This window comes from Lampetra planeri, chromosome 1, assembly GCF_965212315.1.
Source record: "Lampetra planeri chromosome 1, kcLamPlan1.2.h2, whole genome shotgun sequence".
NCBI classification, from domain to species: domain Eukaryota; kingdom Metazoa; phylum Chordata; class Hyperoartia; order Petromyzontiformes; family Petromyzontidae; genus Lampetra; species Lampetra planeri.
The window spans coordinates 18,907,791-18,932,371 of NC_136107.1; the positions used below are offsets into that span (position 1 = coordinate 18,907,791).

At 43.0% G+C, this 24,581-nt stretch overlaps 1 protein-coding gene across 7 annotated transcripts; it reads right to left on the minus strand.

The window, feature by feature from the left end:
- Positions 1–251: 251 nt before the first annotated feature.
- Positions 252–22,382, minus strand: LOC144719525 (poly(rC)-binding protein 3-like). Of its 7 annotated transcripts, none has more exons than XM_078595565.1 (13): positions 22,294–22,376; positions 14,417–14,516; positions 13,826–13,849; positions 13,490–13,522; positions 13,030–13,149; positions 12,487–12,618; positions 11,891–12,019; positions 10,851–10,931; positions 10,401–10,442; positions 9,470–9,554; positions 8,690–8,742; positions 7,578–7,747; positions 252–2,432 (listed from the first exon to the last, which is right to left on the minus strand). In XM_078595565.1, the coding sequence occupies exons 2-13, from the start codon at positions 14,489–14,491 to the stop codon at positions 2,414–2,416; spliced, it is 963 nt and encodes a 320-aa protein (XP_078451691.1). In that variant the 5' UTR covers positions 14,492–14,516; positions 22,294–22,376; the 3' UTR covers positions 252–2,413. The 7 variants fall into 7 exon arrangements, with proteins under 7 accessions (XP_078451691.1, XP_078451663.1, XP_078451707.1 ...); XM_078595537.1 differs by having other exon boundaries at positions 2,307–2,432; positions 10,827–10,931; XM_078595581.1 differs by lacking the exon at positions 252–2,432 and adding an exon at positions 5,807–7,236 and having other exon boundaries at positions 10,827–10,931; positions 22,294–22,382.
- Positions 22,383–24,581: the final 2,199 nt, after the last annotated feature.

The following is a 24,581-nucleotide window of genomic DNA, read 5'->3' on the forward strand; positions in this document are numbered from 1 at the left end:
TGGAGGTGCATTACTTGACCAGAATTATTTTTAGATCCGCACAAGCTGCAAAGCTAAATTTGGTGTTAATCTCGAATTAAATTGCTAATAATCGGTTCCATGTTGGCCAATGAGTTTGTGGTCATGTGCAACAGAACAAATTTGAAATATTTAATGCAAGCACTAAATATCGAAGGGGGGGGGGGGCAATGCACCGGCACAGCATGCATGTCACGGTAAAAATGGTAGTGATGTTTAGATTCGGAGATGCGTTTAAATTTCCACATTGACCTTTTATTTATATTTTTATTGTTACATATGGATGGGGGAAAAACCACGTAGGTACTTATTTTGCACAATTTGGCAAACAGAGAAATAAGGATTTTTACACGAATATATAAATAGCAACGTATAAATAATAATACATGGGTATATTAAGTGTAAACGTATGCAAATACCTATTGCAAAGGATAGTGTTGAGCACTCAAATGGAGTAGCCAGAAATTGGCAGTGTTGAGTGCTACTCTTCATAAACACGGGTTTTATCCAGGTATTACTTTTTCTGTCCAACAAGCTACTCATTTTTGGGATTGGCCAAATATCCAAATACAGGACCCTCCCAAAAACATAACCCCAGGGTTTTTAGCGGCGCTTTCCTCCCGACGGACTACATGGCACGCTGTACACGTGTGCACTAATTTGTCTGGCAAGGGCCACAGTTGAGGAGATGAAACTCCCGTGTGTGAACACAGTCAACCCTCTTCAATCCTCCCCTCCGTGTGGTGCCAGCCACATCGGTAACTATATTCTGCAAAGAAAATACTAGTTGACTTGCTTCAACGCTGTATGTAAAATTACGTCGGTATACATTTAAACGTTAATGCTGATACCAATTGAGAAATAATATATCTAACCGTGCAATTAATAACATTTTAAAAACTCTCAAACTTTAAACAAATCTTCCTTGATAACGGGAGTCAAAATATTAAGCATCACAATAATTATTTTAATATTAACTAATATTAAATGTAATTGCTGACCTTTGTGAAATTTTCATGGATGCTTCCTCAAGGGTTGGAGCTTAAAAGTCACCATAGTTTGTATGCCTTTAGAGAAGTGCAAAAAGTGCTATGGAAGACGTAACATTGTCATCAGACTTCCAAGAATGAGTCCACAAAATGTTCCCACTCTCCATACACACACACGGAGGGGTGGGGGGGCGGTCCCCCTTCACCAGTTTTCAAGCATTGCTCATGGAGGCATCAAATGTGGGCCAGGGAAGACTCCTTTGGAATTGTGGGAACCATCTTGTAACTCCTTGAAGTCCCAGATCTTCCGCTGTGATTTTGGAAGTGAATCTTTGGAATGCATGGCCCAAATGCTTACCTAAGAATAACCCTCTTTGGAATATTTACATTTCCGAATTTTAAGCGATAATAATCACGCTAAAGAAGTAATTTTTAGAGCGAACTTGGGAATCATTTTCACAATGTCTCTTTAAAAAAATGCTTGCAACTTAAGTGGGCATGGACATAACAGAACATGGATGGACTTTTGTCAGCACCGTTCAGCAGTTCCATCCAGGGTCTCAACAGGGCAACCCGAGTGGCCTACTTGTCACATCACCTCAAGTTATGCTCATTAACCAGGGGAAGGCAACAATGTATTTACGGCAGTCTTCAGAGACCAACTTTTTACTTCCATTCTCGGGCACCCGGCGTGGTGATTGCTCCTCCCTCTCCTGCTGTAGGCAAATTGTTTGCTGGTCCACATGGCTCTACAGCCGTCTTGTGCTCATGAACATTTGTGGCTGCTGAATATCCACGAAAAATGGGACTGGTGCTGGCACAGGTGCTCCGTGGGCTCAGGCAAAAAGCAGAGCCTTTGTGTAAAACATTTTTAGAGTGTGCAGCACGTGCTAACACAAGGTGATCGGCAGAACCGCACTTCCTCTCGTGTCCAAAGTTTTTCAAACTTATCTTTGTGGCAACCGATCGGTCAAGACACAGGACATACCAGGACACCAACCACGTCCATCCAAGCAGCCTTGTCGCCCATTGTGCAGACACTGCCCTTAAGAAGATTACTAACGTGGCTACGGCTTTCACGCGTACAGGTGCGCACTTTACAACCCGAGGCAAGGGATGAGCCCGCCCGCAAGTGGAGGGGCATTTCTCGCTTGACCTTGTGGCTTCAGAGTGAACTTGTACTTCCGGAAATGGCGGCAGAACGTGCAGATTTTTACTCCTGGGGGAGGGGGGGGGACACTCGACGGTCGTCGCTGCCGACTATCACGTCGACCATCAGGGCAGTGTACCTGTACACGGCCCCGGGGGCAGCGTCCAGGAGGCCTGGCGAAAGTCCGAGCCGAGGCAGCCGTGGGGCCTGCGGCGGCAGGCCACGTTGCTCCTTGCTTGCCACGCCCGACGGTCGCTCAAGTTGTTCTTTGGCGCCTTTTGAAAGTCACAGGGGAGGGCCGGCATGCGCCACAGTTGAGCACATCGTGGTTCCGAGCCTTGACCTCCGCCGCGTCACTTGCGGCTGACCTCGGCAGAGCAGAACAAGGCACGTACGGCAAACGCCTGCAAGCATCCCCCCCCCACCACCTCGTCCCGCCCGCCCCACCCTCCCCAACTCAGCACTCATTCCCACCACAGATACCACACTACATTTGTCAATAAGTAGCAGGTATATTTACGGCTATCCGCCAGCGTACGGTTGCTTCATGAAACCGTTTGCAACCATAGTTGGGGGAAGCATTTTGGCGATGACGATACATTGCTTACAAATAAATTACGTGCTGCAAGTGAAGCGGAAGTATGCAAGAGTGGACGAGAGACGGGAGCCGACAGATTCCCACATGCATGGAAATACGAGTCGTGGGATGAGTTACGTAGTGCTCGATGGAAATGTAAAAGCAAAGGCAGCCACAGCAAGTGTGGTGTTACTACGGCATGCAGAGTGAAATGCAACGTTTTGTATGATTAATTAGATCTTTGTGGCGATGATGGAACCCGCAGGATATACTGTAACAATAAATTGACAAATCACTCGCCAGCCCACAGTATATCAGACGAAAGCAGCAAGGGGACCTTCCCATTTCTACCTCTAGGGGCTAAAGGCAAAACAGCTATAGAGATATGGAATTTTTACTTAAGGCAAGTCATGGGATAATGCAAAAAAACTAGCAATACACATAATTCAACGTAGTACAGCACACATTTTTGATCACTGTTTTAGGCAACAGAATCCACACTTGAATATTTAACCTTTAAAAAATATACTGCTCCAAGATAAACTTGCCTCAAAGGGTGAGCCTCACAATATTAGAAACATTTGGTCCCAAAAACAAATGTACTGTATTTCACATCACGTGGCCATATTACCTAATGATCATAGAAACCACTCTGGTGTACAGCAGAGCATATGGATTATTGCTGTTTATGCAGTGAAATACTGTGCAAAATGTTAATTAAACATTTATCAGGTGTCTTGTTGGCGCCTTCTGAAACTTAAGCATTTTGTACGTTTTATGTTTTCCTAGCTTTTCCAAAAACGTAACTTAACGGTGCTGTCAGCATTATAAGATGTAAAACCTGAGCAGAGTATCCAAACCAAGGAACCAAAAATATCCAAAAATATCTAATTAACTCAAAATGCACATCTAAAATAGATACATCAGTGAGACAACTATGGAGTCCTGACCTTTTCCATAACTTAAGCACCGTCTCTTTCACAGACGTGTAGGATTAAATTCCCCATAACGTTGGTGTCAAATTTTTAAGTGGACCTGTAATTTATGAGCTTACAAACCCACAGGGTTAATTGCAGGTTTTTAGCATTATCGATAAATTGTATGCAATATAAAAACAATGGATTAGCTTTGCTGCACACGTCGAACAATAGCATAAACAATAAAAGTCCAGTCCTTCGTGTGGCTCATGTACATACCACGTGGTGACTGATAGTATCCCTGCCACTGGTGCCTTATGATGGCTGCCACTACCAATCGCTTTGCAACGCGCCGTGTGGTGTCGACATTCACGTGTACCAACAAATGTATTCCTTCTAAAATTGAACTGGATTCGACTATCAGTTACATGATTCTTGAAATTTATTATTAAATATACTAAAGCGATCAATAGAAAGTTGATAATCGTTCTATCTAATGTTGCCCTATAGGTGTAGTCTGTGGTCCGGTTATATGGTTAATGGTCAGTTGGGTTGCTGGTTTCTAGGGCACAGAGCTGAAGGATAAAGACTTGCGTTGTCGTGCTTGGGAAGAGATGTCACGAGGAAATGTTGAAATACGAACCAAAATAAATGACCCAATGGCGATGGGACAAAACCCTCAACTTAAAAATCTCACTCATTCGAATCATTCATTTATCAGTGTTTTCTATTGAGGTTACTTGTCCAAAAACTTGAAACGAGTCCTTGGTTGTGAAATGCAAATCAAGCATAAAACACATTTAACACTAGCTAAATATTTCATTTGCATGATAAATAATGAAATACAAGGAAACGAATCTCAAAAGGGTCACATGATTTAAAGGGCACTGAATTACATTTGTAATGAGGTTTAAATGCTAATAGCAAAGAACTGTACACACATAAAATACAATACGCAAATGACATTCGAATAATCTCTTGAAAATTATGAAATTTATAGAATCCAAGTGATGTATTTTTTGAGGAAGCGTGGTACATTCAGTACGAGCAGGCATGGCCATGTTGTACCCACCTGTTCATGATTTCACCCTACACATGTCATCTACGCGATAAATGCATGAGTTTTTTCCTTAAGTGAAATCGAAAAAAATAAGAGGCCGTCAGAGTGAATGTGTGGTTCTTCTGTGGTTGCTGTAAAGATGCCCAAAGACACCGACTGGGACTTGGTACAATGGGCCAAATACGATTGTTGATGTAGTATGGCCCATGGTTAACTGCAGGGTCCACTTATATCTAATATTTAGTAGTCAACATCACAATTTTTAGGGGACTTTCTGAACACATTTTGGCCACTGCAAAATACACCAGAAATGGTTGCATGAAAACATTCATAAAATTTTGCGTGCATTAAAACTACCGTGCAATAGCAATACACACACAGGTGAAAAATATTTAGCCTTCACGACCTCGCATTAAATTGCACACATCTCAATATACACACAGATGCATTCACCAGCCTCTGGAAGCCACCAGTTTGGGAGGACATTGCCTGGTCTTGGTAGTGGCGGTAGCACACTTCCCATCGAGGCAGGATATGGAGAATGGTTTGATTACTGCCACTGCCCACTAATCTCTGTAGTGTGAATATTAAGAGTTTGTGACAGCACTTACAATGCCAATGGGTCCTGTTGTATAAAAATGTATCACAACCAAATAAATAAAATCCATATACGAATTCCCACTTAAAGGATTTACAATAACTTATTCTAGAAGACGTCCCAGCTTCCTAAATATGCTGTTTCGCCAGGAAACACTGCATTAAAGCCGTTCCCCATTGATGAATTGACACTTACCTTTCGTGACCCATTTACTACCAAAACATGGGACACCTTGCTCTTAGAACGACTGGTCTAGAAGATCGCTGTGGATGGGCCAGCTAGTGTTCATGCGCACTCCTGAGGATAGGCACCACAGAAAAAACATACATGCACACGCCAAACAGTGCATGCACACACACACCATACAAAACACCCCCACACCACCAGTAATAGCTCCTTTCATTCTGAAATATCACTCTTCAAGCACTACGCCGCTGTCACGAGAAAGCTTGAGTATTGCATTCACTTTAGGAGAACGATAAAACAGACCACAAGAATCCGGTACATCAAGTCTTGTATTGCTCAAAAGGTCTCGGGCGCATGCGTAATCGCGGGATGTGTCACCTTCCAGTACAGAATGCAGATATACACTCTTGAATACAACTCACACAAGCATTTGTTTTTTCTAACCTTATAAAACATGCGCTGGCAAGATACGGGAAGTGCCAGTAAGTATGCGCATTAGCACTGTTCACTTATTTTGATTGGAGAGACTGCACATTTAAACAGTTCAATTTAAGCCGATGCTAATCAGTACTTTAAAGGAGGGTTCTGCATACGTACGTCCGTTTCTAATCGTCTAACAAAACCTAGTTATGGCCCGGGCAGCACCCCCAACCCGAGTGCCCAGTGAAAGCGACTTACATGGCTTGCTTTACGGAGATAATGAGTGAAAGGGTGAAAACTCTGCTTAATCCTGCGTCCCAATATCAATAGGAATGAATACTTTAAAAAAACCCAACATGTTTTTAATGTTTACAAAACAATGGTAATGACTAATGACTTTAAAACTGCTGAAGACAATGATCTCACCCCCGTTTGACCACTACACTGAGATTCTCTTGAATTAACAAAAAAAAGCAGAAAATACTGTATTACATTGGTTTATTTCTTAAAATCAAACAATGTATTTTATACAGGCTTATTTTTAACAGTGACTTTACTGACATGTCAATAGTACTGTAGTATAAAAGGAGACATCATTAAGTTTTAAAGCAAGAGGCTTCATCATAGCTTCAGACAACAGAAAGTTTGGAGCATTTCACTGAGCCCAAGAGGTGAGGGGACTGTACACCGATACTGGTACAGCTTGACACCTCCACTTCAAAATAGTTTAATAATTCCAGCACAGGTTATTGTCAAAACACTTAAATTTTACCACTTGCACTACACGCAGGCAGTAATAACTGACAAGACTTGCCAGCACTGTGCTCTAAATCAGCCACACTTCGAAGCAAAAAAAAAAAATATCCTTTTTTTCTGAAAATCTTTAAAGTTGTCCTTTTCAACTACTTTTTTTTCCAATATGCTCAGCCTGTTGTTACACATGCTGTCCCCCTTGCTATTAAACCAAATTTAATAAAATACCGTGTGAGAGGGGGGTGAACCCGGTGTGAATTTAAACATCTCGATATAAAACACCCCTACAGAAAAACAGGAGCGCGATGCGGCACATGGACACAAGCACCGCTTACGGGAAAGTTCCATTTTTATGCGGGGGTGTTTTTTGGCATCACCCTAAAACCCCTGCGCAGGCGCACCGCCTCTGCACGTGAGATCTTATAGCACGCGTCGAGACCAAGCTTGTTGCCGGGGCGCGGGTGGGAGAGGGCAGGGCAGGGCAGGACGGGGCAGGTCGGGGTTGGGGGTGGGGCAGGGAGGCAGCCCCCTCTACATGTTGCCCATTCCAGACACCTCCGTGGTGAGCCTGCAAGGAGCGCCCAGAGAACACCAGCACTCAATCACGCGTGTCGCCACCGCTTCTCACTGTGCAGTGCCACACCCGGCAGGCAGCACGTACAATTTCGCAAGGGTCATCCGCAAACAATCAACGACAGCAGTGTGGGCAGAATTAGAAGGTGATGACAGTGGTGATGAGATGGGTCGATCAACTGTAGCTGAGGCACTGTGAAGTTCACGGCCTCCGAATATGACAAAATGCTGGCACCGGAATTGAAAAAGACCGAAGGATCACCAAAAATCTGGGGACATAGCAATAAAGTATAGAATTGGGAGACCAGGTGCAAGGGGAAATGAACAGCCGCTCACCTGGCATTGATGAGATACTGAGCCAGGCTGATGTTGGCCGGGGAGCCAGTGATGATGACCTGTCGGTCAGTGGCACCGTCAATGGCGCTGGCGATCTTGATTTGTGCACCTGACATTTGCCGGATCTCATTAATCTTGGTGCCCTGCTTGCCGATGATGCAGCCGATGAGCTGTACGCACACACACACACGTATATGTGCATCAGGACCTATCCATGTGTATGGAGCATAGTCTGGCTGTTGCAACGTTGAACAAATGAAAGGTAGAGGTGATAGAAAACTGCTCCTACAAATCAGAATTCCCTTTAGTGTAACCCTGTAGCACTTAAGAAATGCACTAGACACTCAAGTAGCACCATACAATCCCCAGATCCCGATAACTCATTCAGGAACTCTTTTTTTTATGGTGGAAACAATATTAAGAACCATCTAATATCTAAAGCAACACAAAAAGGACGATAAAACTGCTGTAAGTTATTCCATCCAATTGTGTATGGTAAATTTAAAGCTTTCGTGACTGCAGGAATTAATTTTCTTGGTTCTTTCGGTAAAGTCACGTAGAAGGGAAATAATAAAATAAAAAGATAATAAAATAAAATTCTCACGTTTCGGCCACAACGCAAGCAGCCGTCCTCAGGTGAAGAACAGGGCTGTCGGAAAGACAGCATCCCATTCGGACGCTGTCTTTCCGACAGCCCCATTCGGACGCTGTCTTTCCAACAGCCCTATTCTTCACCTGAAGACGGCTGCTTGCATTGTGGCCAAAAGGTCGTGAGAATTTTATTTTGTAAATTTTTATTATTTTATTATTTCCCTTCTACGTGACTTTACCGAAAGAACCAAGATGTGTATGGACGGTTTATGAAACAAGCCACACATTCCACTTCGGTGGTTCTCCAATGGTCCTCAATCGTCAGCCTTCACTTTCCAACTCGAATTTGATGAGCTTTATTGGAAAAAGAAAAGGCTTTAATGAGGAAGGGTGAAAAAGGGCATTGACGATATGAGGAACAGTTATAAATCGGCAACAAAAATCCTAGACTGCCAGTGCAGTTACTTCGCTGGGGGTTCAGTGCTGTGTGTCAGCCAGGCCCATCCAGCATGCCTACTCACATTGTTGGGGATGCTGATCTCGTGGGTGCTCATCTGGGCACTGGCGTCAACACCTTTGTAAAAAAAAGAACAAAGGTGATGATACAGCACACACACACGGGCACGGTCACACAGCCGCATCAAGCTGGCATCCTCACCGCTCATGAACAAGCTTTTTGCTCGACTCTCTCAACAATTAATGATAAAGGCAATAAAGAAGAACCGACACACAAAGTTTCCCCATGTGAAGAAGGTCAATTTTTAAGGAATGTGAAACCGATGCTCGGTTAATGTAGAATAATTATATTCCAAAAGTTTATAATTAAGATAGTTAAAAGTCAAGGTTGATTAATAATTTATCGGTGGTTAATACCTAATTTCCAGTCTGAATCATACTTAGACGAAAAGTACTTTTCCCATCCCTATGCACCATGTATCTCGTCACCTGCCAGTGTCAACTCCACTGGCTTTTGTTTATCGGTTGCTACTTAACGCTTTGCGTAAATGCAAACCATCTGTATAATGCGCCAACTTATGACTGGTCTCCTGCTATGAAGGAAACAAATCTAATCTTAATTATTCAACTTAATCCCAGTTACTGCACGTCATTGCCCGTCTGCAAAATGTCTTCCCATAATCTCTGGCCCAAACAGATGTGTGTATATTGAACTTCTTTCGCACCGGATGTAGCCAACCATGCTAAACACACAGTCATAGCGAAAGAATCATAGAAATCCATGGGCTCCTCTCTAAAATTGCTGCATGAGCAGCAGCCATCTGGCCAGTTTTTGTAAAACTCACCCGGTGTTGTCTGGTAGCCAGAGGATGCCTGGTTGATGGGTGTAAAGGGAGTGTGCTGCATGGCCAGCTGATGCAGCTTCGTCAGCTGTGTACACAAAGCACCACCAACATCATCATCATTTATGTATAGGGCCATGACCGACTAATAAGAGTCTTTTCATGGAATGTGCTTTTTTAAATCCTTTATATTAAGTTCGCGTGCTTGCTTGCTTGCTTAGGACCGTGCAAATCTTTCGGTCGTTTTTTAACCCACTTCCCGTGATCCAATCGAGCTGACATTTTCCACACAGACTCGTTGTGCCAGACAATTATTGTTCTTGAAAAAAAATTCCCAAAATTTTACACTTTTTAGGCAAAAAAAATTGATTTTACATATATTCAAATATAACGCATTCATGGCTTTGGCTGAACGTCAAGAGTGTAAGAGCCCAGAGCGTAACCCCTCCACAGGCCGTGGCGGAGTAGCGCAGTTGGTAGAGCCCTCGCTTCCCATGCCAAAGGTCGCGGGATCGATCCCTGCGTCCTCCACAGGCGAATATATTTTTAAATCCTTTATATTAAGTTCGCTGCCACGCATATAAAGGATTTATAGTGAAAAACTTTGTTTTTACGGGTTATACTTATTTCCTTCATATATTTGTTCGCAGTCCCTTTCAAAAATATATTGTTGTAAGTTAACTAGTGACGAATTGGCATGTTCTGTTTACGTGACAACCCTTACTAGTTGGCTGTGTCGGGTAGCGGGTTTTAACGACACATTTATATATTTACGCGATCTAACCCAAAAACCTCTAATATGGAAGTTAACATTTGTTTTGGTGCAAATTTTCAACTAATCGGCAACAGAAGGACATAATGGACAGTTCAACAAACGTTACAAGTAGCACCATTCAATGCTGATACCAGCAGGAGGTACACGCATGCAACTTACATCAGGGTTGGGGATGGCGTACTGCCCTTGAATGGTGTATGCCTGTTGAAAAAATGCAATGTTTTAGTAAAAGTACATATTTTTTATTTCAACGTTTTAATTGCTTAAGCATTGCATTACGCTTGAATGGGTGAACACATCGTGCATGCCAGGGCATGATATCACTGGCGTCTGCGGGGGCAGCACTCTCTGCATCTCAGTCGACGGCAGTGCACCAAAATCCATTGTTTTATGATATATAGTCCCATATCTATATTCTCCATCTTTACCAACACACACTGGCCATTGTGAGCAAATAATCTCCATGATCTACGTGGCATGGGGAGGCCTTCTTCCATTAGTGAATTGACAAAAGAGCTGCTGCCCCCCCCCCCCCCGTACATTTGGCAAACAATGCATTTGTGAACGAGAAGAGGAATGGCGCACATTGTAGGTGGAGTGGTCCCTGACCTGGCCTCCAGCAAAGATGACAGGGGCGCTGGAAGACACTGGCTTGGGGCGATAAGGGATGGTGGCTCCCTTTGGGGGAGACTGAAGACAAATGCGTCACATCAAACGACATCACCACATATGCAAAGCCAAAGCATCAAGTCCTCAGAACAAACACCACTCTACCCCAAACACTTGCTGTACACAAGCCCCAGTTTTACTTTTCAACAATACAGTGAAACCTTGGATTGCGAGTAACTTGGTCTGCAAGTGTTTTGCAAGACGAGCAAAAAAATTAAATATTCATTTGATAAACGAGCGAGGTCTTGCAATAAGAGTAGTACGTGTCTACGCTTTGTCTGCCGAGCGTCACGTGATCACAACTGATAAACGAGTGGTTTGATATATGAGTGCTATGGATTATAAACACGTTTCCGGAACGAATTATGCTCGCAATCCAAGGTTTTACTGTACTCCAGATTTTATTTTAATGTTTTATTATTTGGTACGTGCAGTGTATTGTTCAAGTCACTTCTTTATGTTGCATGCAGAGCCTATAGGTTTATTATTTCTTAAATGTGTTACCAGTTCAACTCAAGGTTCCACAGGCCTCCTAAAACCTCGAAAATCAATCTTGCTCTTTATAGCAATCTTTAGTTATTTAGATAATTTAACGGATTGCTATGTGCGTATATGCCACGTACATTTAAACCCGACTAATGAAAAATGGTAACAGGGCTTATTCTTTTACGGTCACTGTGTATAAAGAAAAATCAATGCACTGGCCAAACCAGCATGATGATAAAACAGTTTCTATGAAAGTTCAGTACAATGAAGCAAAAGTATAAATATCTGAAACCATCAACTCACTACATAAAGATTTTATTCGAGGAAGCTGACCAAAAGTTAATACATCTTAATAGCCAAGGCACGAAATTGGGAATTAACCTTCTGAGCTATCTAACCGTCATCAATATTTAACATAAACATGGGGTCACACCTCTCCTTATGCAATGGAAAAACAAAGGTAAAACACACATGAACAAAAATCATCAACTCACCTCCATCATGAGCACACAGATCTGTCGCACACATTGGACGATGGCATCTGGCGTGCCGGAAATAGTGACGGCACGCTCAGTGGAGTTAGGCAACAGGTCTCCTGCCACCTGCACCTGTGCCCCAGTCGACTGCACTCAAGTGTGCCAAACACGTGCACAGAGACCAAATGGGCCTTTTGTTAATACAATTATAATCATGTAAAAATTTGAACCTTCTCCAGTAGATTTTTTTAAAGTTTCATGGTCACTATTCAATACAAGAATCGATTAAATATAATTTGGGTCTTTCGGTAAAGCCACGTAGATAGAAAAATACTAAAAATATCACGTCGTTTCGATCGCAACACAAGCAATCGTCATCCGGTGAAACAATATATAGTGAGAGAGCTGCTGAGGCAGGAGACAATACGTATCGTCTCCTGCCTCGTGGCTTTACTGAAAGACCCAAAGAATATGAATACCTGCAGTCACGAAAGCTTTAAGTCAAGATTTACTCGAACGTATTTTAACATTATGCCTAGTGGCTGCAGGGATCACATGAACCAATTACACGATTTACTACTATAACATTTATAATCGACAAACTCGGCACTCACCTCTCGGAGCTCCTGGATCTTGTTTCCGCTTTTGCCGATGAGCGAGCCACACTGGCTGGCCGGCACCACAAGGCGCAGAGTTACAGGTGGGCGGCTCATCATCACACTACCGGACAGGGTGCTGCCCATGTCCTGCATGCATCGCACATTTTAACAGGCCATGACTCTCCAACCAAAACAACCATATTGACAACAAAGAACCCTGCATTTTAAACACTTGTGGAAAACAGAGAAATTGTCAAGTTACAGTCGGCAGACAGCACGAGATCTGCTCATGCCAAACGGCAATTGTAAACAAGGCTGGGTTGTACAGGTACCTCAGATGGCTGGATGGTTAAATGGTAATTTTGTAACTGAAATATAAAGGATTTAATTGAACAATGGTATAAGGACAATTAAAAGTTGGTTCATAAAACTGACAAAACATACTTCGAAAGAATAGGCTCTATTTTAGACAAAAGCTCAAACAGGCTATTCCAGACAAATCTCATACAATGGTTGCACCCTTTGCCCAAGCCCCACAGTTTGGATGCGAGACAGTGCTACCTCTTCAAGCTTGTTAGTGATCAGTGCAAAGGCCAGGAAAATGGACTCCATGGGCCCAGTCACTGTCACAATGCGCTCAGGGCAATTTGCATCCGAGATGTTGATGCGAGCTCCGCTCTGTCAATGGGAGACAAAGGGCGTAAGCTTAATCATTTGTGAAATGTAACAGAAAATTGTGCAATGAGGAAAATGTGGTATTCAAGAGAGTACACACACATTTTATTATTTTATTATGTTTTATTTTTTATTATTTTATTATTTCCCTTCCACATGACTTTACCGAAATAACCAAAAAGATACACACACACTTTCATTCTGGACAGAAGAAAAGTAGAAATTTTCCACCACCCAAATCCCACATTCATAGAGTCCAACTTCAGAATTAAATTCCCCCAGTATGTTAGGCGGGGCGATAATGTTTATGATGACCAAGATGAGTGAGGGGACGAGTGCTTACCTCCTCTCGGACTCGCTTCACAAACTCTCCTTTCTGCACATTCCAAAGAGATGGGGAAGAACTTAATGACAGCAGCACCACTCAATATAAGCCACTCAATTAGACGCTGGTGTTGTAGGCAAGCTTTTATGCAGCCCATTTTTTTTTAAATACGAAAAAATTATGTTTGAACATTCAGTTCAGAAACACTTTAAACACATTCACTTTACTTATTGAAATCTGTATTCACGTTGTGCAGGCGTGGAATATTACATCAAATATTTGCAAAAATTGTTTTTTTTTACATCAGTGCAGTACAAGGCTTTGATTACAATAATAATGATGCGAATGATTCACCTTTCCGATGATGCTTCCAACTTCCTGTGGGCCAGAGATAGATAGCATCATATTACCAACAATTGATTGCATTTCTCAACTGCAAATCACGCGTGACTTCTAATGCACTAAAACTCTTCAAAACAAAGGACGTAATATACAGAGAACTGTACAATATTCACAATTGTTTGTGTGAATAGAGTATCCAATCCAACATGACACTACGGTTGTTATAAATTTAATATGATTTTGTTAAGTTTACAGAATTGCTTATCAAAGTCATGGAATCGAAAACCAAATCCAGTTCAATGTCAGGAACAATTGAGTCGATTGGCACACAGGAAGGTTCAAACGGCATGGCGCTTTCCAATGAGACGTGACAGTCCAAAACATACAAAATAAAAAAAGTACAGCACCGTCAGTCCACTGCTGAATAAAGCCCTCAATGCCATGTGAGGGCTTGTTTGACCATTCTTCATCATGTTGGTCAGTGTGAGATTGTGAAGGTTAATAAAGTGACAATATTTGTTATAGTTTATATTCGAATCATCCATAACAAAAAAAACTACATTACAGCATGAGGCTGCAGAGTGCAAGTGTGTTCATCCTCGCCTTGCTGTGCATCAGTAGACGGATGCTCAGAGTGAAGCTGGGGCCGCCTTCGGCCTGAGTACCTCCGAGACTCATTGTGACAGCAAAGCTTGACCTAACACTAGACACGCGCACACACCGCCATGTCAGTCAAAAGCATTGCAGGCTGTGACACAATACATCTCCTGTAAATAATATCAATGGGGCTGCTCATGTGGGTGTTACTAATTTTGCAGAAATACATTCCCTTGTACAAATAAATCCACATCCTAAGTATTTTTCCTTGTTGTGTTTACTTAGAATAATTATTGCAGCCTCCTGAGTGGAATTCCAGATGAGAGCATCTCATATCCCCTGCAGGCTTCACAGCCCGCCATTTTAGTAATCCTTGATTTAGTGGCAAAACATACACAGTTTAACTCAAAGCACAGTATGGGATTATAACATATGGAATTTATTGGGCATTAGGCCAAAGATGGTGGGAGGCCAGAATGTGAATACACAATGTGCCATTGTAAGGTACGCAGACACAATATGGCACACTGGTAAATGATTTAAAGCCAACAGACAATGTATAGTGCATGTATCAATGCACACATTTCTAGAATTATAATTTGGCAGTTTAACATACAGATAACCACTGCTCATTGGATATATTTTCAACTATCAAATGTTTCGAATCCACAAAATTGCATGAATATTTTTAAAACCTGTTCTAATATAAACTCGGAGGGTAAAGTATATTGTGCCATGTCAACCCTTTCCTCCGGTGTTTTTGTAAATGCACCACTCACTTTCGCGAGTGCCTATCCCCATCCTTCATCCATATTGAGTAATTAACACATTACCACCCTTGTCTAGCCATGCCAGAGGGAGGACGCTTTTAATATCTGTACACGAATGAGATTAAAGGAACGATGGGACTCAATGTCTTTACAACAGTATCAACTGATATAAATACACCCAGTTTACTATGTGATCCCTGTGCAGATTAAAGTAAAACACGTTAATTGAAGGAAAAGCGAAATGACGAATGTGGACAAATTACATTAAATTCACTAAAATTATAGTGGCAATGTATTTCAACAAACAATAACTCATGTGCATAGTACTGTATAGTGCTTACGATAAAGTGTTTCAGTTCACCATTAACCCCTAAAAAGTTAGTTATATCAGCACGCCAGGGGGCCATGTCTTGACAAGTGCAATTGTAGTGACAGCAGTGTCACTTTGAGCCCTGGATAAAAAAAAAGACTACAACATCAAGTCATGGGCTAGATACACGAATAAGTTAAAGATGTCAAATAGGACAAAACATTTATTCAATGCTGACAAAAAAATACATGGTTAAGTCGAACACCTGATTAGCGCTCCCTGTCCAACCAGGTTAAATCAATTAAGTTACATTAATGACAAATTGTATCTACATATAATCACGATAGTGTTCATTGTAGGTACTCACAAAACTCATTCCACTTTGTTGTTAATTTGAATGTTAACTCCACCTCGCAATATCATGCAGATAACCTTGTTTAAAATCCTACACGTGCCAGCTGCACTCCGATCTACAGTAATGTTCGTTTTGAGCCAGCACCATTGTATTTTGGGAACATCACATGAGCAAGACCATTACAAGAAGTGTGACTGAAATTAAAACAGGTGTTATTTAGATGTCATTCCAGAATGTTATGGGAAAACGTGACGTGTTTTAGCGCAAAAGCGATGGCTTCATAAACTCCTGCGTGTCAAAACGCCAAGCTGAGTTTTGATTAATATCAGCACCTTAGCAGTCAAGACAAAACACAACCTTCAGATATAAGGCACTTTTCTCAAGATATTCTTCTCAGGTCTAAAAACCGGAAAAATATGCATTCCAAGCAGCGAAACTCAGTAGACAACCATCCATCATAATTAAATTTAAATTAGGAGTAAACAATGCATTCTGGCGCACATGGAACATGTAATTACTGCCTCAAAGTGTGGGTTTTGATGACAAATCCTGAAATAAAAAACCGGGCATCCAATATTAAAGTGCAATTGGAAGGACAAGGTCACAAATACCAACCCTAAATTATATATATACAAGGATAGGCAACATAAGTATTTATTTCAAAATCTTACCAATTGGTGAGCATTGTTGGAGTAAATAGCACTGCCCTGTGCAATGATGAATCAAGCACACTGCATACACCATGACTAAATTAGCACACAGCAGCTGTGATAAATTATGCAAGACAAAAGCATCCATTTTATAAAAAAAATTGTATGTGGTAAAAATTCAGATGAAATTAAAGGGTTTTTTTCAAACGGTTTGTGTATCTCACATGATTAAAGTGGTAATGCAGAAAGATCGGGATGAAATATCAATCAGACCACAGCCTGGAAACAGTTCCACATTCACATGTTCACTGGACGTGGTACAACTGAAATTGTTATTTTATATTATCTAAAATGTAGATTTTGGAAATATAATTGAAAATGATGGGATCTGCTTTAAAACCATCACTGTGATGTGTGCTCAGTTTTTATTCAAAAGGAATCAAGAACAATCACTGTGACAAAAGTTATTCAGCCCCTTTCACTTAAAAAAAGGCACCGATACAATTGGCAGAGTTAAAATAAATGTTAAAAACACTCTTAATATCCTGCTCAGGCAATACAAGGCTTTGTCCACCCACTACTGCATTACAGAAATAAGAGACTGAATTGACTATCAATACATGACTAGACAATCTGCTTCAGGCTTTATTGTATTTGAGTCCGTGAAGGTTAAGTTAAACCGATGTGTTTACATTGCGCTAAGGTGCACAAACGTATCATTATGAATACCTTTTAATCGGCATTTTAGCCCTATACCAAAACCGTCACTTTCCCATGTCATTAATTTCAACATCAATTTGCCGATAGATATATTTTTTTACTCCATTAAGAAACAGATTCAAATTCTGTAATGTCCATCCCTCCCAGTTAGCAAAACTTGTATTCTTATACTGTACTAGCAGGAAATTAAGTTTAGTCCTAGTCTATATAGATAGAAGACGTGTCCGTCCAGCCATCCAGCAAAACGTGAGTCTAAAATAACAGTTGGCGCGCATTGGTGCGGGATACACGGCCTACGCGGAGGGTGGGGGGGGGGATGCGTGAGGTCCGCAGGCACACTGAGTAACGCTGCCGCATGCGAGTGACATCACAGATGTGACGTCACCGCTCACTTGCCGTGCAATATATTATACCCATTATTTCCCCCCCAAAAAATACAAGTCTATTTTTATACTTTTTACATTGTGTTCAGTATGGAAGCTACACACATGTCAAATTTCAAGTTTGTAGCATGTTGGAAAGTATGCTATTCACAAATTTCCCTTTTATATATAGAGCAATGTCTCTCCACCTTTCTCTCACCTTCTCTGCACATCGCAAATTATTTCGATTTCTCGCCGTCTCTATCTTTTTTTTTATTCCTGCCCCCTCTCTCCCTCTCCTGTATACCATCCGCTTCCCCTATCCGTTTATCTCTCACCTTTCACACGCTCTCCTTATTGTCACCTCTAACCTCCTCTCCCACTGCTCGTCACATTCCCTCGCTGTCCTCTTTCCGTTTTGCTTTCTTTCCTCTCCGTGTGCGGGATACACGTCTATAGTGGAGTGTGGGTGGGGAGAAGTGACGTCTGCACGCAGGAACCCGGTTCAACGGTATGGGATGCAGGTGACGTCATCACGCAGACAAGCGCACAAGCACTTGGGGAGTGTGGCACACGGCCAGACAAAAATCCATCCACATCATCCAGCCAGATAACTATTTCCGAATATAGTATTGAACAAAGCACTTCACAGAAACATGACCGAATACTCTTTAGTTCTGTCAGTAAAGTCACGTAGTTAGAAATAAAATAAAACAAACCACGACGTTTTGATCGCAACACAAGCAATCGTCATCAGGTGGGACAACTACAGCAATAAACAACTGCTGAAGAAGGCGAGAGAGCTGCCGTGGCACGAGGTTATGCTGCTGCATTGGCATTGTTGCAGCATTGGCAACCCCCCACTTCTCTCTCTCCCCCTAGTTCTCAAGTCGCCGCCGCAGATGTTACTCTGCCCCCCCCCCATCTCTAGCCCCGACCTATATAGTCTATATAACCTCGTGCCACGGCAGCTCTCTCGCCTTCTTCAGCAGTTGTTTCTTGCTGTAGTCCCACATGATCATGACCGAATAAAGTTTCATCCCAGCAAAGTTAAAAAGTAACCAGTGTGGTATTAATAATCTCTGCATGAAACCAAGAGGTAATTACTGGAAACGCTAAAAATCTCTTGATGAGCATGTTTAGTAACAGGACAAGAGGCATGGCTATGATCTGGCTCTGGCCTCCGGTATCCAATATCAATCCTAATTTCCTAAGTGCTAGTTTTCACAGAATCAATATAGAGACTCAATGGTGTGGTAGGAAACAATTCAAGTGGAAAAGAAATCTACAACTGTGTGGGGAGAATTGTATTGGTGCATTAGTGCCACTCCTCACATTTTATTCTGCGCCAACATACACTAGCAGGAGAGCCTGTGGTGAGAGGCGGGATGATAATTATCATCCCTATTTATAATTCAACCTCCACATCAAAAGCAACAATTAGCGCAGAACACGTTGGGACATTCGGCAACCTTCTGCTAGAAAATTGATAAGATTTACCGCATTTAGATAAACGATTCACGTCTTCACTTCATGCTTAGATTTACGCAGAAACATACACCTTTGGGTGGCAACAAAACTAATGTCACAATTCTATTCAAAATATATTCTGATTTAAATCTTTCGTGACTGCAGGGATTCATATTATTGTTTTTTTCGGTAAAGCCACGTATAAGGGAAATAATAAGATACAACTATAAAATTCTCACGTTTCGACTGCAGTCGAAACGTCGTGAGAATTTATATTTTTATTATTTCCCTTCTATGTGACTTTACCGAAAGAACCAAGAATACAAAATATATTCGTTTTGTTGCCCGTTTTGCAGTTTCTCTCGTTTATAGTGCCGTCTGTACCACCTACTTTGTACAATCTCACGCAGTGCAACCATTAATTCAAGGGAAAAATGCGTTAAATATGCATGCATGTCAAATTAATCAGTTCGATACACATTAATCAACGAATCAACCTTTAAAAGCCTGCAGATTAGCGCATCAGCTGAAATCCCTCCAGATCGAGTCCAGTTGCACAAAGCGATATCACGCTCTATTTAATTAGCATGGCAAGCATAGCTGGACACAAAGACACGGTGACACTCGGCTAATCCCACTGTACTTTTGCACGCTACAGAAGAAATTGACTTATGTAACGATATTATCCCCTGCACAATTGGAATTTTTTCACAACCGGGTGACAATTGCACCGACAAATGTATTGATATACCAACCCTTGTGGTGTATGTATTTTAATTATCTCGGCTGCGACAGCCAAAATGGGAGGCAATACTTAGTCGCACTCAGCTTCCTCCTCCAGCGACCGTGACGTCCCAGGTACCCATAATTCCACGTGACACGAAGGAATTAAAATGTCATACTCTGTACAGAAAAATGTTCGTACTGTATTGGATTTTTTTTTATAGTTGGTGTAACGATAAAAAACCAGGACTCCGTGGAATTAAAGCGTACCCTTTGCGTGAAACAGAAAATACGTTTAAAAGCTCAAAAGTGGCCAAAGCACAGGTACATGCTTGAAATTAAATAGAGACAGATATATCACGTGAATTAGAGCATTACACAGGTTTGAGACTTTTTTTGCCGGTGTGTTGGCCGGGGGTCAAGAATAACAACAGGGTACACGGTGGAGATGGAACGATGGCATCAACTCGTGTGCAGGTGCTAAGGTGGATTGTTGCACATTCCGGGACCGCGAGCGATGTGACTGCTTGGGGAGACCTTGATTCAGAAATGGATGTATCATGGCTGATGAGGGTAGACTACTTCAGCGTTCGAGATGACGTTGAACAATTTATACGCTTAGAAACATAAGAATCGGGCATAAGAAATAAGATATTACATAACGTTTAGCATTAATGGTTAAAACGGAACAAGCAATATACTAAACGAAGGCCATACCAATGAGTACAAACAATTCTTGAATCTAGATATACAGTACATGAATCGGTATACACATATTCATGACGCATTTATGTACATTGCATCGTTTCAAGAGCGTGTAAATCATTAATTGCCCCATGGACCGACCCCGTCGGTAGTAAACAGGACGCTCATCCAGTCGGCTTATTGACGCGATTGGTGTTGGCAAAAAAAGACAATTCTGTCGACACCTTTCTTACAATTGTTTCTGTAGATTTACTCGAACATTTGCACGCGGTTAAGTACGGCAGATTGGACAATCGCACGTAAAATACTTTCCGGATCAATCATACCAATAAGACATTTGGGGGGTTAGATTTCGTAAATATATACAAATGTGTCTTTAAACCCGCCACCACCCAACACTGCCAATTAGTAAGGTTTGTCACAAACAGAACGTGGCCATTCGTTACTAGTACAGCACACCGGTGTGCTGGAGACCCAAGCCACATTTAAAATCCGAGTACGTTTCGCCAGTAATTACAACTAGCATCATCAAGCGACAGCCAGATTTGTGGAGAAATCCACCTGTTTCGTTCCTTTAAGAGGCGTAGATGTGATGACAACACTTGCGCGAAGTGGGGGGGATTAATGAATAATATCAGTCCCAATGATCAAAAACCACGTTTGTTAAATACAATAAACATGCAATGAAAACATTACAAAAAAACAAACACATCCATGCAATATCTAGTGATATTATGTATGCACACAATTGTGCACAATACATGCATAACATATAATCTGTTGTATGTAAAAGTACGCAGATTTGGCCGTCTGTGAATCAGGACCAGACTGTACCAAGCGACGTCGTTTTAAGAATGTGCAGGAAACCTCAAAAAGCCATCAAAGGAAACACTCCTTTGTGTAAATTTAATCCCGGCCCAGAGTACGTGCTGTACTCTCGAGGTATCCGCACACAGGACCGGCTTCAGTCCGACCAAATTCATCTTCCCCGATGCTGATCTCCCCATATATCCGCCGGCCTTTCCCCTGCTCCATTCTTTCTCTAATCCCGGTCGCTCCCCTTACGCCCAACTTGCTGTCCCTGCAAATCCCGAGTCCACTCGACACTCCACCCCCGCCTTTAATTTTAGCAAATCACCCACTCCGGTGTCCCCCACATCAAACATTTCATCGTCTCACCAGTGTTCTCACGGGGAGAAGATCCCTTCTACCGATTTCCCTCCTTACTCCAGGGCTCATCTGCTCATTGTCCTATCTAACCCCCCTCACCCCCAACGTCGAGTTTGTTCATCCAAGCGGTCAGGTGCATAAAAAGCACCTTCGGTAACTTAATCATTCCTCTCACTTTAAACTACAAACTCGGAAACAAATTGAAATGGGGCCGCCACGGGGACCCCCCCCCCCACCACCTCCACGCGACGCTTTTCGGGCCTCATGTCTCCTCGCCTGACCTAGGCCCAGGCTTCTCACGCAGCTCCGCCGACAACAAAGACCGCGCTCGAGGTCGCACCGCCGCCTCTTTCCCTTGTCAAACGAACGCCTAAACGTCTCCTTGATGCGCTCAGAGGTGTTCGGGAAGCCACCGAGCGTCTCACGGCGTCGGGGTTCTCGCTCCTTAACCGCGCGGCGACGCGGGGGTGGGGCGACGAGGTAGGCCCTAGGCCCAGGCTTCGCAGTCGCGTCCGCTCACCCGCCGCCGCCACCGTCGTCTCTCGTCGCCGCAATCGCCGAGCGGCCGTCAGCGTTTCGCGAGGGACTTCGCGCGCGACGGGGAAGGCGAAATCGGCCACCGGTGCCCGCCAATAACAGCGTCCTCACCGCTTGGGGAAGAGCGAGGAGCGAGGAGGTGCGACCCGGGGATGGACGGGGAAGAGGGAGGGAGGGAAGAAACGAGGGGCGGGGCTGGGAGGGGGTTATGTGGGATCGAGGGGCGGGGTTAAAGGGGGGCGGGGGGGGGGAAGCATCTTCACCCTTGCTTTTTGTAATTCCCAACCCTGATAGGCGCGCCGTTCCGTAACGTCGCACTCCATTGGCTAATATACGCGTGACGTCACTGCAAAACCCAATAGAAAACGACGATACGGACGGCGACGCGCACGCGCTCTGCGAAATCAAACGGTCGGCTCGGGCGTGACGTCGGCGGAGCGTGCGAGTCATCCGCCGCCGCTGCCGCGTTGCCGCCGCCGTGAACGGTGTAAATCGGCTTTTGGCAGTCGACGTCTTCTCGACTTCCGCGCGTCGCAAGTAGTCCGCGCTGAAGGGCGTCGGGGGGTGGGTGGGGGCCGGCGTCGCATATCTCTGGACCACAATGCGCACAGGTAACACGGCAATGCTGTGGTGCTATTTAATTAATTAACAACACCTTAATATAATAATATTTTTATATATAGATAAAAGGGAAATTTGTGAATATGTTTCAGTTTTATTTATTTGGTATAGCCCTTTGAGCCATTCGTCTCTTGAATCGGGTGCAACCGCAACAAACAAAAAACATGAACAAGAAAACATCTTAAAAACTGCAAAGTCTTCCAGAATAAAAGCACCGTACACCAACAATGTGCAAAAATCCCAGTGGGATACAAGTCAAACAACAACTACCACAAGGCAATTTAGATTAAAGCCATCATTCTAACTACGTAACGTAATACAACAAACAAACATGGCCAAACTAAAAAAGTTTTAGAAATCACCAAAAACACATTCCTGCGGAGGGAGCTGGTAGGAACGTTGGGTTGCTCGGTCAATGGCCGAGCAACCCAAGGTAAAAGTTTAAAGGTAAAAACAACGAGCCTACCTTACCACAATACAATCACTCTACCCTACCTTTTACCCTTTAGCAGGTAAGGTAAAAGGTAAAAAGCAACGCGCTTACCTTAACCCTACCTTTTACCCTTACCCCATACAAATTACCCGATTACAGGGTAATTACTGGGGTACTACGACATGAAAAAGGTTTATAACGGTAAATGCTAGGTAGAGCGCTTTATCCATATAGAATACTCTCGATTCCAATTTTACACGCTTTCTTTGAACTCACTCTGTTCTTGTCGTTATTGTTGTTGTTGTCGTCATCACTGTCGTATCAAATCTTGTAACTCAATTTTAACCCACTTCCTATCGACTGCAAACTTGGTATACGTATGTCATAATGGTGACAATACTATATTATATCACTAAAAAAATACATTTTTAAACGATCTTTTTTATATGTTATGTTTTGGCTTGACCCTAATTGTCCACGCTCAACTAACGTCTATAAATCACCACAGCCCTTTACGTTATGGCAAGCTTCGGGGCCACTTCCTGGAGTCGTGGAGTTCTGCCATTACGAGTACATTTCATAAAAGCGTGTTTAAATTTTTTTTTTTAAATATTACTTATTAAATGGAGGCCACGGACTGCGCCACGGAGCTTCTAGCGGTAAACAAGGTACCGTATTTGCCGGGTAATACTTTGCGCTATCTTTACCCTACCAGGTAATTCTTCCGAGCTACCGTTACCCTACCTTTTACCTTACCCCTTGGCATGTCGACACGTTTACCTTTACCCTTTTACCCGGTAAAAAGGGTAATTTACCTTACCTTGCCGAGGCCTAGGCCAGGGTCAACGGCGGCGTGGTGTATTCCGCAAATATGCCCGACTGTGAGGGCGGGCACAAGCCGGCGTGAGTAGGTTAAACGTTGAGTTTTATAAGGGCACCACGGGGTGACCAGCCCCTCCCCACCCAGCCCCTCCCCACCCAGCCCCTCCCCACCCAGCCTCGCCCCACCCTCCCTACCCAGCCCCACCCTCCCCACCCAGCCCCTCCCCTACCTCCCCACCCAGCCCCTCCCTGCACGACGGACGGACACAATAATCCCCTGTGGGCTGGTGTAACCAGGAGGTTCCTACCAGTATAAAGCCATAAGCAATGTAACAGTGATCATAGAAACTGTGACCGAGATTTCACAATAAACAACATAAACAACATGTACCACCAAACCCTGTAGCCATAGCTGGCTGCATAAGTCACTCCACAACAGCAGGAGCATCAGTAGGAGTATTAAAATGTTTCAAATGCACCTTTAAAGATCAGCACACTAAATCAAATCACAAGATCATACGTT